Source organism: Gallus gallus, chromosome 14 (assembly GCF_016699485.2).
Source record: "Gallus gallus isolate bGalGal1 chromosome 14, bGalGal1.mat.broiler.GRCg7b, whole genome shotgun sequence".
Classification (NCBI taxonomy): Eukaryota; Metazoa; Chordata; class Aves; order Galliformes; family Phasianidae; genus Gallus; species Gallus gallus.
Window position 1 is genome coordinate 4,825,722 of NC_052545.1, and position 15,450 is coordinate 4,841,171.

The window sequence follows — 15,450 nt, forward strand, 5'->3', positions numbered from 1 at the left end:
AGACTTCTCTCTTCTGCAACAGCTGAGTGCAGAGAAAATTGCTAAAACCCATCTTCATTTCACCCACTTCAGACTTTTCTTCCCAAAAGCACAAAAAGGATCACACCAAAAATGAATGTGTCCACGTAGACTGTCAGTGAAAGCCCTTCAGCCAGATAAGGATGCTGCTCGCATTTCCCAACCTGCAGAATGAACCCACGGCTGCAATATCCTCAGTCTGGGGGAGTGAAGAGAAGGAAAGAAAAAGGGCTTGCAGGGAGGAAAAAAGCAAGACATTGTCAAATTTGGGCAGCTAGGTAATGCCCTGAAGAGGTTTGTGATTGCAGTGTCGCATGGGAAAATCAAGGGCTCCTGTCAGTCCCTCTTGACCCAGAATTTGCTGGGAGATGAGGAGAGTTTAATGAAGACGCACACTGCTGTGCAAGCCTTGGGCTGCCAGCTTTTCTGGCAACCCAGTTCTTAATTTTCAAAGAGAGTTGCCCCTCTTTCCCTGCATATGAGCAAGCACAGAGGATGGCTTGACAGGGAAAAGGAGAATCACCCAGCACATTGCTGGGAAGGGTTATCCCAGGGCCACCCTCCAAAATTAAACCTCTTGCTCTGGACAGCCTGGCTAGCATAATACTGTTCCCATCCCTCTGCTATGCACCAACCCAAATCACTGCTGGAAGGCTTCATAGCCACAGTGTCCCCCAGCAACATCACACACCAGTACTGTTTGTCTCCAGCTTAGAGTACAGCTTTGTGAGGATGCCTTAGAAAGAGGGAAGTAAGGGAGAGAGCTGAGGCAGGCAGCACTGGGAATTGCTGGTATTTGTTTAACTGAAACAAGGCTCCTGATATTTACCAGCAACCAGTGCCCAGCTCACGCTGCTGTGACTGGGCTGCTGAGCCACCTGGTTTCATGCACGAGAACAGGGATGTGGGATTCTTCTGCCAAGTGCCATTTCCAGCTACCCCTGCCATGAGGAGTAAAATACGGGTAGAAAACAAAAGGAGGGATTTGCTTCACTCATTTACTAATCTGCTATACTGCTCATTTCCTACAGCCATGTGAGCAGCTGGAGATGTGTCCCCTCTGAGTTCATCAAGGGGCGAGAAAACCAGAAATAACAAGGGCATGCTTGAAGCACAGTGCTATCCCTGAGCGCCAGCAGCCTAAATCCAGCCTGACCCCCATGCCCCAGCGGACTGCATATCTCTGCCTTTCTTCGTCAGAGCAACGTATTTCGGGAGATCCTGTCTTTCTGGGAATTGGGCAGGTTTCTGCTAAACAGCTGGAGATCACTGAGCTCAATTTGTGACTGTGGCAGGAAACTGCCTGAAGCCCTTGCACAGTCCCAGTACAGCCAACATCATAGGGCAGCTGCTGGGATTCCCACTCAGGAGCCCACAGCTACCAGCCCCAATCTTTGGGGCTGGGCAGAGATGCTACTAAAGCCCTGGGCTGCCCAGTAGGCTTTCACATCTCCCTGTGCAGGTAGATAATACCACGTTCTTTTTTGCTTCTTGCTGCATTTTTTGCTTTGTCCCATTGGATGTAGGTGGACATAGACTTGTAGTTTCACAGATTAACAATGTTGAGTAGCATCTCATCTGCAGGAGAGTTTTTTGCTGCAGTGTGCTGGATAGGGATGGAGGGGGACAGAGAGGCTCGTACATAATCCTCTGATGCACACTGAATGGAGACTTTTAGCTTCAGTGTATACTTCCATTTTTCATACATGTTCTGACTTATTCCAGCCTGGCTGCCTGTAGGGTTAAAGCAGTGGGCTGGCATTCTAAAGGGAAAAGGGCATTGGTGCTGGGCTGCAGGATGTGTCTCTCCCCCAGGGTGACAGTGCTCCTAATTGTGTCACTCCAGCCAGCAAGCCAGAGGATGTGACCTGGTTTTGGAACCTGTTATGTGTCTCTCAGCGGTGTTGACACACTGGAAACACTAAATTTAGCAGCCAAACAGGTGCAATGCTACAGATCTGGCCTGGGGATGGTGGACACACAACAGTCCTGGGGTGTTTGTTACGAGGTGGCCGGGGGAATCGATGCTGCACTCTCACAACACGATTACAGCATCGCTCCGAAGCCACCACCGCCTGAGTGGGAAGCGTTACCGAGTCACTCAGAATAAAACTGCCACTAAGTGCTGTTTGGGGAAGGGGAAAAAGAAGAAAAAAAAGCAAATCCTCACTGTTTCTCAGGCATTGTAGGAAATGAAAACGGTTATTCCTGCCTGGTAGAGAGTCCAATTATGAATAATGCGCATTCTCTCCCAGCACAAAGGATGAAAGGCATCAGAGCTGGTGGTGACATTTTAAGACTGGAGTTGTAAGAATGAATCTGAGCCTTGTTGCAAGGCCAGCTTTACCCCAATAAAGAATTGCTTTCTGCAGTCAATTGCCTCGCAGCGTAGCTTGAAGCTCCGCTATTGATCTAGCATCTGTTATAAGCAGATAATCATTGTCACTGTGCCACGGCTGCTACAACAGGATCTCAAAGCACTTTCCAGAAGATGGTCAAAGGCTGTTTTCGTGTTCTTACCCACAGCTACGCACAGGCAAAGGCTTTTCAGGGAGATCACGAAACTCTTGCAGATTTGCAGAATTTTAAGGCCAGATGAGACCATTAAATCACCCACTCCAGCTGGCTCATCTACCCAATCCCGCCCTGCTCTGAATGCACAAAGCCGTGCAAGGGCCTCCCTCTGCCAGCAGCCCGCCCCAGCCCTCGCCCTGCTGCCGGCTGACAGCTATTTCTTACCCTGCAATTTCCTTTCCCCAGCCAGGTACTAACACACCACAATCAAGCCACCTCTCAATCTTTCCCTTCTGTGAGACGAGCAGCCAGAGCTGCTGAAATCCCACAGCATAAGGCATTTTTCTCCTGCCCCCAGAAGGTTTCTGGGTTTGGCTCCTGGAGGTCTCAATCCTGACAGCTCCCAGCAGCAGGAGGAGGTTTAGGCAGGCACCTTCCTCCAAATTTAGCAAGAAGTGGTCAGAAGGAGGTGAAATTGGGCTGCCAGCGCCTGCAAACTCCCCCTCCACCCCACTCAGGCACTTCTTATCCACTTGGCAGGTCTCTCTAGTCTCCAAAGAAGGAGAAAAGGAAGGGAAATTAAAAATAAATGAACCAAGAGATACGCATCCATCAGGAGCCAGGCGTTGTCAGCTCAGGTCCCTGTGCAACCACTTCTTTAATCAAAACCTCATGCAGTTTAAACACTTGACAGAAGCCTAGAACAGAGATCTTGTTACCCTGAACAGGAAAAGCTGCAACCTTGAAGAATAAAATCACATTTGCCTGATGGGGTCTATTTTCTTGACAAATCACGCTAAATTACACTAATCCCACTCCCAGCCTTGACACCTGAGCTTTCGCCCTGCAGATTCCTACAGGATGCATGGGTATTTCGGGAGGGTCACAAGAGGTGATGGGAAGAGCACGCTCTCGCACAGCAACTGAAGATGTGCCATCTCTAAATCAGGCCATGACGCCAGCCATAAATTTTTAAGAGGCTCAAATCAAGAAAAGGATTGCTGGTGGATGGATGTGCTCCCCACTTCAACTGCTTGCGTGGTGATAGACGTCACAATACCTGGCTTGCTGCTACGCCACTTGCCTGTTTGCTACTGAGACAGTGCCAGAAACCTTCCAGCTTTCTAGAAACTCCCCATATGCCAAGGCTCAGCGAGCTCTTTAAAGCTTCCAATATGCGGGTTATCTGCCTTTCCTGGCTTTGAAATGTTTGTCCCTGAGGAGCTGTTATTTAATATCTTCCTTAGTTACCAACAGAAGGGAAATTTCTCCCATCGTCCTGCAGCTTTCCAAACACAGATGGGATTTATTGAAGGTTCTGCCTCCTCAAACTCATTAAAGTTTTACGGCGCGGCTCCAGTGACACACCTCCTCCTCATCGGGTGCCCCCCAACAGCCCCACCGTGGCTCAGGTCTCCTGGATGCTTTGAACATCCTTGGGCAGTTTAAGTGACTTTTCTCCGAAAGTCAGCAACCTGCCTCACGTGGGAGCACGGCACCGGCAGCTCCTTCCATAACAGCTGTGGTGGGTGGGAAAGCAGAGGCAGCACAAGGAGGAGAGGGAAAAAAAGTGAGGAGCACGGGAATACATCCAAGCTGTCCCATGGATAACATAAGCTGAGGGCCACCTGGGGATGAGCTGGATTTTAATTGGCACGGAGAAGGAGAAAGGGGGGTGTGAGCCCTGGGTTTGGTGGGAAATTCAGCTGGGGATCCCAGGTGGACATTTATGGTACTCCCCAGGACATGCCTGCATGGAGGAGGGTGCAAAGTGGGGGACCTGAGGTTTTTCTGGGGGGGCTTTTCTCCCTTGGGAAGAATATGAGGAGAATCAGCCCAGCCCAGCCCAGCTGGAGTCCTGCAAATTGCCCCTCGTATGCTCTGGTTCTCTGAATTGTTCTCTTAACAGAATTACATCAACAAGAGTCATGGTTTGCTCTGCAGCCACACTGCTGCACAGCCTCCATCGGCCTTGCTTCATCTCCAAACACCACAGCGTTTGTCCAGAAGAAACATGCTGGCTGCTTACCAATGCCCTGTGACTGCTGAGAGTGGGGCAGCCAGAGCTCGCTCCCCCCATGGCCTCGAGACACGTACAGCCCGAGCCCCCACTGAGCCAGGGTTTCCCCAGCACATATTTATTCAGAGGCTCTACACAGAGAGGACAACCCGGCGCCAAACTTTGCAAGAGGCAGACCTGGCTGGAGTTCAGCAGAAACGGGGAATTAAGATGCTGAACTAAATCAATGCATCCCCACCCAGTTTCTGTCCAAATCAGGAATTTCATGCACAGGAGGTGTTTTGATCAGCGTCCTGGTTTACTTATTAAGCAGAGAAAGCAGAGGATTCCTGGCACTGCACAGAAACCATCTTTACACCAAGGCTCTTGCAAGCTCAAACAAAGTAATTCAGATGCAGAGATGATCTCAGCTGCTGAGAAGAAACTCAGAGAGCAGAAGACAAAGCAAGCCTGTGCGGGGGTGTGGAGAAGGAAAGAAGAGCTGCTGGCTTGGTGCAGGCAGGGGACACTGATCACATGGAAAGGACTGGGAGGAGGTGAAGGAAGCAGGTTAGGGAAAATCTAGGGATGGTGGGAGCCACTGCTGCTAAAATGCACCAACAGCAAGGGCTTGCTCAGGGCTGAAGATTCCACAGCACCTCTGCAACAGCCTTCAAGCTGTGACTGGTGTGAGGCAGAGCCTGAAAACATCAGAGGGAAGCTCTGGGGACTGGGCAGCGCAAGCATATGGATGGAGGCACATGGGCTGCGAGAGGCACCTGGCCCTTGGCATCTCAGAAGCACCTTGTGCCACACTCACCTCCCCAGAGCTCCCCATCAACGCGGCAGATCGAGGTGCTCACTGCAAACCCATACAGATGCCTTCTGCTCGCAGGTGGAGCTCTGCACGACTTGCTTGCAGTGCCACCTGCCGCCAGCGGCAATGCTCTTCAGATACAGCAAGGGGACAGCAACAACCCAGAGCAATGAACTTCCTGCTGTTACATCAGCTTTGCCTGTATTTTAAGAGCAGTTGAAGTCTTGATCCAAAAAGCAACGCTATTTCCCAAGCTGCAGGCAGCCAGCGAGTCACAGGCATAGCAGCAGACACCAATAAAGTACTTTTTTTTCCTTCCCTTTTATGCAATTTCTTGCTGGAGCTGATCTATTCCCCCAGAGACCACATTCTGAACCTCCTTGTTCATTGATTCTTTATGCTAAACGATGACTCCACAGCAGAAATAATGTGGCTTATTCTAGTTTGCATTTTAGACACTGTGAGACTTTTTAATAATGAATTGCATGAAAAATTAGGGAGGCTGCAACAAAGAACTCCAACGGAGGTTTCCACAGTGAATCACGGCTAGGAGAGCCTTGCTTTTCCAAAGCCCAGCATGAGACAATCTCAAGAGCCCCCACGCTCAGAGAGAGCTGAGTCCTCCCCCTCTGGAAAAACAAGGCCTTTATAAGGAGACTTCCCCAGGGTGAGAATCGCTGCGGGGAGGTTTGGCAGCGACTTCAGGAATCTTGGCTGCAATGACATCCCGTTTCCATGAGTGCTTGCAGGGAGAAGGTTTCATCCCCAAACCTCAGCTGTGCTGCCGAGGACGCTGCAGGAACTTGTGCTTTCATCAGCCTGGGCTCTTCGCCTGGCGTGTTGGCTCGCACAACAGGGCCAGAGATGAATCCTGTTGCTCTTGCAGGGAGGTTGCAAAGCACAGAAATAAAGGGCAGCAAAACCTCTCCCATTCTCTGCTCCCAAAGCACTACCACACCCTGTGGCAATACAGTGCCTGCAGAGATAGTAAGCATCACCGTGCACAGATACCCCTGCCCATGCTTGGGGCTGGCTCACTGCCAACTCTGCAGCTCTTTGCCAGACTTTGCAGCAGGATGGAGGGGAAATTTCTTCAGGTTAACTTTTGGCTGATTGTTTATGTTTCTTGCATCCATGCAACCTCCTGTCAACTTATTCGGATGGGAAGCAGTGGACAACTTGCCTGGTGCATCCCCCTGCAGGAGTTAATGCCATTGATGCCTTCGTATGAGTGGCAATTGTGCCACTGATGTCTCATCATGTACAGCAAGCAGTGCCTGGCTGCCAGGGTGGGAGGTGCAGCAGATGGCTGAAGGATGGGTTTGATTACTCTGCCTCCTCATCTGAGCTTAGTTCCTAATTCCTTCTGCATCCTGCTTTGGCTCCCTTTTTCCTGACCTCTGCAACATATGTCACAGCCACTGTTATCCCCAGGAGCAACAGTGCCAGGGCTCTCTCGGCAATGAAACTCCCTGCTCACTCTTTTCTAGTACATATGAACCGAGCACAGCTCTCTCCACCAGACTTCTCCAGAAGCAGTTCCTCTCCTAGAGCAGTTCCCAGCACAATAAACACCTGCACCAGGGGGAGAACTACAGAGCTCTTGCAGGAGAAATGCTCTTGGGGTGTTTGGTAGGGGTGAGGGGTTATTCAGCACAATCCAAAGGGTATTCTTACATCAGATGACAAAAGGAAGCATTCAGGCAGCTCTTACCACATTCCAGAAGAATGGGTTGAAGGCGATAGAGAGGACGGCTGCAATGAAGCCAGAATCAGTCATATCCACATAGCTGAAGAGCCGCGCCATGGCTGTCACATCCACCTGTGGGGAAAGAGGCAGTTAATGGGGGTGAGAGTTCCTGCAGAGGCACTGAGTGTTGTACCCAAAGATGGGGTACTTCATCCCAAACCAAATGCTCTACAAGAGCTGATGAACCTTCACACCAACTCCTGCCATGCTCTTAGGGACACTGGGCTCTCATGGAGTGTGGTGAAGGACTTGGACACTGCAAAGACCCCACGGCAGTGAGGATGTGCATCAGCACTCCAGGTCAGCTAGGAAAGCCAAGAATGTTTCTCTGCTGCAGGAAAGGCAGCAGCATTTCACAGTGTCCCACTGACCCTGGGGACTGAGTGCTGTCCCTGGAGTGCTGCTCTGCATGGAAACTCTGAGCACTGAACAGCATCGGCTTCCAACTTGCCTTCCATAAAGCAAGGCTGATGCAAGCCCACAGTATTGCGCAGGGATGCTCTGGCACTGCTAGCAGTTACAGAAGACTTTCCTGTCTTACTTAACAGCAACAAAAGGAAACCTTAAAGCTTGCTGTTTTTCTCTCTTCTTCGTTTTAAGAAAGAAACATTTTTCCCAGGACAGCTCCTTGGCACTGTCAGCATTTTTATGTGGAGTAAGCCATGCTGCTTCTCCATCCCTGTGCCCTCTCCCTGCAGTGGTATTTCGATGAAAAACACACAGCACCTTTTTTTTCCTTCTTCTTCTTTTTTTTTTTTTTCCCCCAAACTGTGAAAACAAACGACAAAGTAGCCCAGCCCAAGCCCTTCCCTCACTTGAATCAAAATCAAGACAACACTGAGACGTGGAAGGTTTTTGCTTCCCAAACACAGCTGTGTTTGCAAGTCCTTCAGTGCCAGAGGACAGGAAGGGCTGGAAAAGGCATCGCCTTTGCTTTGCCTGTGCAAGAGAGAAACTCCCGCTGGCTCCTCCTGAGCTCTTCAAAGGGGCTGTGGTGGGATTTGTGGAGAGGGGCTGTTTAAACTGGTGTCCCCTCACAGCGAGGAGACCACCCACAGTACGAAGTGCAAGAGCAAAGGCTTCTTCAGTATAGGCAGACAAGGGAATCCTCGCAGAGGTTTGCTTGCTGCCCACAGGCCACCACTGACTATCCCAGCTCTGTGCGGTACCTCCATCCTAGTGAGGTAAAAAGGGGAGAGCCCCCAGTGCCTGGTCCTGACCCTCTGCTCTCATTCCTACCTTCTCCAGCCCCTCTTGTCACATCTGGCCAGACCTTTGCCATCAAACATCATCCCTTCAAAATGAGTTCTGCCAGGATATAACCTGCACATCACTGGTGCCAGGACCAAACTGTCCAGTCCCACTTCAATTGCAAACCCACAAGACCAGGACAGCTTCTTTCCTCTTGTTGCACACTGCCAGCACAGGCTGAACAAAAGCTTCTTGACCTACTAACTCCTGTCTGGCAACATCATTAACATTGCACTCACCTTTTTTTCCCCTCCTCAACAACCAAATTTGCTGCTGCTAGCAGGAAGCAGATTGGCCTGTGCCTAGCGTGTGCTCATAGGGATAAAAGGGGAACAAACCCATTAGGATGAGCTGTCTCTGCAAGTTACTGAGACGACAACATAACGAGCACAGAACATTCAACTTTCCCCCTTCCTTCCTGACAGGTGATAAATAACCACATCTGCAAGCTCTGAGAGTCTCCTGGTGGCAAATTCTGCTTGCTTGAATGCTGCACAGCCCCAAAATCAGGGTGGATGAGAGTTGCGTGGGCACCCAGGTCTGGTTGAGGCACTCTGTTGCGCTGGGTCCTGGGCAAACACAGCTGTTGCCAGGTAGATGGAATATGCAATCACGGTCTGAGCAGAAATTAGTGCCAGGAAGGGCTATGGGAAGCATCTCAAGCACTGTGTGCACTGATGCTGAGCATCCCTGTGCATCTGCTCCAACTGCAGACATAGCCCAGGGGTTTATTGCTGTCTCCCATACAAACAAGCCCCGTTCAGAGCTTGCACAGGGCAGTGACTTACTCTGCAAGTGGCTTGGCAGCCCTGCAACCCTCGGCCTCACATTCATAGCATGCTGGGCATTGCACAAGCCAGCGTGGTGCAATGGGAGCGCGACGGGAAGGACAAGGAGCACCTGGTCATGGTGACCTCACTGCCACCTGCTGCGTTCCCAGTCCTTCCGAGAACAGGAGCCAACATCTCCCTGCTGCTGGCAGAGCGCAGCAAAACTCCATTCACAGCACCGTGCTGGAGAATGCTCCGCTGCACCAGTACCGGTGCTAGCATCTAGAGACAGCACAGAGACCGAGCACCCCCACTTTGGGGGAAACCCCCCCCGGAGCCACACGGAGCAGGGCAGCAGGGTGGGAAGGGGAGGGGCAGAGGCAGCAGCAGACCCCGCGGCGCCCCCCGCGGTACCCCCCCCGCCCCGCTCCCGGTACCTCGCTGTAATCCAGGCCGCCCAGCCCGCTGCAGCAATCCCGCGGCCACCACCGCAACCCCGCTCCCCGCCGGCCTCCTGCCTGCCCCCGCTCGCCTCCCGGCCTGGGCCTCCCCGCCATGGCACGGGGCCGGGGCCGGGGCACCCCGCGGCCTTCCCCCGGCCGGCTGCCAGCGAGCGCAGCGGCGGTGATGGGAAGTGTAGTCCTCCCTTCGCTGCGGGGACTACATGGCCCAGAGGACGCCGCGGCCGGAGCTGGGAGAGGCCGGGCCTGCAGCGCGGCGGCCGGGCCTGAGAGCGGCCTGCTGCGGGGCCTTGTCCCACCTGGCTCCCCGCGGGCAAGCGCTGACCTCGCTGCCGGCCCCGTCGCCTCCGTTGAGGGCTCTGAGTGTGTTCCTGGCCGCAGCACCGGGCAGGGTGGCCTGTGCTGACGGTGGCTGGACTTTGCCCCCCTGACCAGTGAAGCAACTGAGGTGGTGGGGGGGACTGGGGCTGCCTGCAGCCCCCAGGGCCTGGGGGGCACGCAGGGGGTTCTGCATAGTGTGGGTTTGCAGGGCCTGGCCCCGCCAGCCCAGATGGACCCAAACAGGGTGTCGGTGACACTGCAGAGCTTGTGCCCCACATGGAGCACTGCGTCCATGCGTCCCCAGCACAAGGATGTGGAGCTGCTGGAGCAGGGCCTGCGGAGGGCATGGAGATGTCAGAGTGGAGCACATCTGCAGTAGGGACAGGCTGAGAGCTGGGGGTGCAGCATGGGGAAGAGAAGGCTCTGGGGGGACCTCACTGCAGCCTTCCACTACCTAAAGGGAGCTGATAAACAGGTGGGGGATCAACAGTCCCATAGTGATAGGACAAGGGGGATGGTTTTAAACTAAAAGAGGGGAAATTTACATTAGATGTTAGGAAATAAATTTTAACTTGGGGCAGTGTGTCACTGGAAGAGGTTCCCCAGAGAAGCTGTGGGTGTCCCATGCCTGGAGGTGCCCAAGGCCAGGTTAGATAGGGCCTGATCTGGTAGGGGACAACCAGCCCATAGCAGGGGGGTTGGAGCTCAAGGGTCTTTAAGGTCCCTTGCAACTTAAGTCATTCTATGGTTCTGTGGTTCTATGACACCATTGGTTTCTGCACTCCTCTTCTGGATGTTTATGATCGGTGCACATGTTGGGCTGCAGGTCTGGACCTGATTCTGTGTGGGCAATCTAGTAGTATCTTCCATGCCCCCACAGGGCCTCTGTATGGACCATTTTAAAGACTTTTTCATCCCTTCCAGGGATGTCTCAGAAGCAGTGGTGAGGAAAGGGATGGAGTGATGTCTGTACACACATGCTCTAACAGGCAGTGAAAAGGTGCAGGAGTGGCAGCTCACATGCGTATGTCACCAGCAAAACAGCATCCTTTAAGGTTGCACTTGAAAGGTACTTTGAAACCCAGAAGGACTCTTGACTCAGTGGAAAACCAGGTTTCATTGAATCTGCTGCTCCACTGTACCCGTGCGTCCTCATCTCCCCACCTGCAGGACCAGCTCTGCACTATGGGTTCGTGCACAAGGCTGGACCCCATCCTGTCTGGGCTCTCTGAACACATTCATAGTAGAATTTGCAAAGCTGGCTGGTTTGGGGTGAGATGAAAGCACTGTGGGTGGGAACAGCGTTCCCCAAACGGATTATCTCCAGCTGCTTCCGGCCTCTTCTCCCTTGTGCTGGATAATTTTGCTGTGCCGAGTGTGTAATTATCGCCTCTGCCATCTCCCAGGCTGGAGCGCAGGAGCAGATGGGAGGATGTTTGTTTTGCAAGTCCCACCAGCTGGGTCCTTGGGGCAGAGGGGAGGGCGAAGGGGGTGCAATGGGAAGAGCAATGATGGCAATGTTCAGAGAGGAGGAAATGTCCCCCAGGGGAGGGAATTAGCAGGGAGAAATTGTCTCCAAAGCAGCCTCTGTGCTGCAAGGGGAGGACGTCCCCATGCTGTCAGCATGGCTAGTGGGGAGAGGGCAAGGATGTCACGGTGGGCTGAGAGAATAAAGGCCAGCAGGGCTGGGATGTCACAGACATATCCATCCTGTCACCCCCGCACTGGGGATCACCCTGTGTTTCAGAGGAGAAGGACTGTCACAAGCTGCATGGGAAACATTCCCAGAGCTCCCATGTCACTCCCACTGCCAATTCCCCTGTGGAGGGGACATTGGGCTGGGGGGATTTACAATGGTGGAGTCCCTCCATACACCTCTATTCTACCTCTGGGAAACACCCCAGCAGCTGGGAAGGAGACAAAGAGGGCTTTCTGCAGGGCTGGGTCTCTCTTTGTGTTCCCATCCCTTTCCTTCTCCCCACGGCATGCCTTTTATTCAGCTCTCTATTTCCAAGCACTGAGCTAAGGAAGAGAGCATTTCCCTCGGTGTTCCCAAGTCCCTTCTCAGCTTGCAGCCTCCCAACAGCCTTTTAAATACCATCGTGATTCTGAGGGGTCACCGATGAATATGCAATTGCAAAATGCCTGCGTGGGCAGAAAGCACTTAAACAAAGTGATTATTGGTACAGGGGATGAGGAGCTGTCTGACAGAGGGAGGACCAACGGTGCATCTGCTGCAGAGGGTTTCTGAGCATTGCACGCTCATTGCATGTGGGTGAGCCGTGCATGCATGCAGCAGTCCAGTGGAGGATGCTGGCTGTCAGATTTAGCAGGATGCCGTAGCTCAGCAAGCTACAGCTTGCTCAGAAACATTTCAATGCCCCTGAATGCAAGGAGACCCAAGGGACTCCCAGCAATGCAGGGTAGGGAGTTCTATTGGCTGGAGGGGGGGGGGGGGGTTTGCTTGGGATTGAGACACTGCGAATGTGGCTGGAAAGCTCCAGCCAAGAGCACAGGTTAACTTCAGCACATGGGTCTGGGGCCTTTTTCACCAGTACTTCATGTCCCTTCCCCAAGGGCAGTGTCACAGCGCATCGTTTGAAACCTTTCATGCAATAAAGCTGGCCCTCTTGCAAACCTGCAGCAGTTTGGACTGACAAGCTACACAGATCAAAGACAGCATCAAAACACCATAAACAAACAGGACTACATTGTAAACAGAAGCAAATTACACTGGAGCACAAAGCTGAAACCTTGGGCTGTTCAGACAGCATTGACATTGCAGATACTCTTCTGTTCTCCATCTGATAACGTGTTGTCATCAGCCGTGCAATGCTGCAATCCAGACCTGCAATCCTAGTGGAAATCCTCTAGTGTTTGTGCTGGAGGTTAGCTCTATTTATATTCTGATGAATGATTTACTCGAGTAATTGGCACACAGCTCCCCTATTACAGATCATAAAGAATTAATCACGAGATTTTCAATGCTCCCCTATTAATTTTATTAGGCTTGATTGAACGTGGTGGATAGGGAACATACGGTATGCGAATCAGACTCTGCTCCCACTTACACCCCAGTTAGTACTGGGGACTCGCATGGATCCTGATCCATGTAAATCTGCAGAGTTAGCTGCACCTTTGTCTCCTTGCATGCTTTCATGTGATTGCCAGGGATGCAACGAGAGACCCAGCTCAGCTACGCACACCCGCATTCTCCAATAGCCTGAGATGTTCTCAGGCTGAAAGTCGAGCTGGGCTGAGCGTGCTGTGCTTCCTGCTCCTCTGAGCCAGAAACCAGAGCCGAGTGCTTGGGAGCTCGAGATCTGCCCCTAGAGCAGTTGTTGAACAATGGCCCCAGGAGGAGAGCTCCTATGAGGGGGATGTGTCGCAGTAAGGGGGCTTGTTGATGCTGAAAGCTGAAGATGCTCGTGCTGGCATCAGGGCTGCCTGCCAGGCATCTTCTCCCTGGCAGGAGCCAGCACAGTCACCCCTGGGCAATCGTGCTGGGAGGGAGCACAGCGATGCCACAGAGCGATGATTGCCCACGGGAGATGCTTTCTTGAAAGAAGGAATTAGCAGCAAGAAGTCCCAAAGCCTCTAGGAGTAGGATGACACATCTCTGCCCCGAGCCAACAGCATAACACGATTCTCTGGAGCAGAAATCTTAAAAACAGCATCCCCTGTGTGGCTGTCCTCACGCAGAGAATGGAGGAAAACCTACAAAATCTCCACGTTGAGGGCTCACAGTCCTCTCCCATTTACTGTCTTGCATTTTCACCCGTGGGTGTTTTTATCGTGCTGGCTCATGTGCGGTGCCCAGTGGGTGCATGGCGTGACGCAGGGAGGGGACAGCACGGGCCCTGGTCCAGCCCCTGGGCACTGCTCACCTTTGGAGCTGCTTCCTGCTGTGCTCCCAGCATCTCGGTAGGTTTTTACATGAGGAACTGGGAACATTGGGTATAGATGGAGCTGCTTGCATAAGCACAGCTTATCGCAAACCAGGTTTGCAGAGCAACCGGTCTGGCACAGCTACAACCCACGGCCCCATCTGCTGTCTTGAGCAGCTGCACTGAAGGGCACCGGGAAGTTATTGCCAGGAACTTTTGGCACGAGCCAGCGAGGAGACCTCCCTGTGGGGATAGCTGAGCCGGGCAGAGCAAATTGGAAAGGCAGCAGAGGGCAGAGCAGGATCCGTCCTTCCTGCGGGCAAAGGGGAACAGCATCCCTCCAGGCTCAGCGTATTTCTATGCCCTTAGGACCAAGTGCGTGATGTGCGAAGCAGGATGGAGCAGCTCCCTCTGCACAGCGGTCAGAGCCAGCATTTGGGGAACGATTCACAGCAGCTTCCCCGCTCCCCAAGGCTGCGTTCATCACCGGCATGTCTCTAATGAAGCAGAGGCTTTGCTTTCTGGGATCAATGAATCCACCGATCGTGACCTGTCTGCTAAGTGGGAAATCAGGTCTCTCCCTCCCCGAACTCGTCTGAGCGCGGCTCAAACAGCAGGCTGTGTCCCCAAGGCACTCCATGTCGCTTAATTGCAAATCCCGTGTCTGATTAGAGAGCAGCAGCAGCAGCATGCAGAGCCCGTGCTGCCACAGCCCAGGGAGCAGCAGCAGGAGCGAGGAGGATATTTCAGGGCTCCAGGAGGGTGGAAGTCCCCTGAGCTCTCTCTTGTTCTCAGCGCACTGATCCTACAGAGCCGGCTACAGGGTTTACTGCTGCTCCACTCTCCCCTAAAGCCCTAAATCCCTAAATCCCCCAAACCATTTGAATCCCTCCAGAAGTCCTCTCTGTGGGGAAAAAAATGCTTGAAGAGAAGTTGGCTTCCCAAAGCAGGAGGCAGCTGCAAAGGTTGCTGCTACCACCTTACCCTGCCACAAGCCCACCCCACACCACAGGCACCCCACTGCCCTATAGGTGCATCCCCGTAGACAGCTTTCCCTGTGACTGCAAAGCTACTCCATGCACTCCAGCACCTTTTTGCTGTGCATCACTATCCTTGGTTTCCAATGTAAGTGCATTGCATTGCTCCAGACCCACGTGGCACATTATTAGGGTGTCTCCATTAGCAGAGCAGCCACCTAATGCTCACGCAGCAGGAGGGATGGAGAGGCTGAGTCACCACATCCTGCATCACCTCCTGTTCCTTGCCCTGGGCATTCAGCCTTGCTCTTAGATGTGGCACACAGGGGGGCTGCAGAGATGAAAAATTCCTCCAGGGCTCAGCAGGAAGACAGCATCAGTGGTGGGGCTTCGTGCCATGCATGACGGCCCCCACAGCAGCACCCAGCACCACTCCGTGCCACGGAGCCTGCTGGGGACAGCACATCCTCCATATGATCTCTCAAAGCCACGTGGTGGGGGTCAGAACATGCCAGGCCCCCGGGGAAGGGCAGTGTGCAGTTCTGGGACACAAAGAAGAAGGGCTGAGGCTTCCACGGGGGCATGCAGGTTTAACCCCAGCAACTACAAAGCTGCCTATAAATACCTCCTTGGAGCATCACTCCCCCTCCTCTTTGATGTGGTGCTGTTATTTACTTCAAACCCA

The 15,450-nt window shown here is 52.9% G+C and overlaps 1 protein-coding gene across 5 annotated transcripts in view; it reads right to left on the reverse strand.

Annotated features, from left to right (window-relative positions):
• PEMT (phosphatidylethanolamine N-methyltransferase) overlaps positions 1 to 9,938 on the reverse strand; it is a 37,589-nt gene extending 27,651 nt beyond the window's left edge. For 2 of the 5 annotated variants that reach the window (XM_015294176.4, XM_015294177.4), the window contains exons 1-2: positions 9,906 to 9,938; positions 7,063 to 7,170 (exon numbers count right to left, since the gene is read on the reverse strand). In XM_015294176.4, the coding sequence (XP_015149662.2) occupies positions 7,063 to 7,155 (93 nt within the window). In that variant the 5' untranslated portion in view covers positions 7,156 to 7,170; positions 9,906 to 9,938. Of the gene's footprint in view, positions 1 to 7,062; positions 7,171 to 9,556 lie in introns of all 5 variants that reach the window. The other 3 variants (XM_015294178.4, XM_015294179.4, NM_001006164.2) reach the window with 2 other exon arrangements.
• Between the last annotated feature and the right edge of the window lie 5,512 nt (positions 9,939 to 15,450).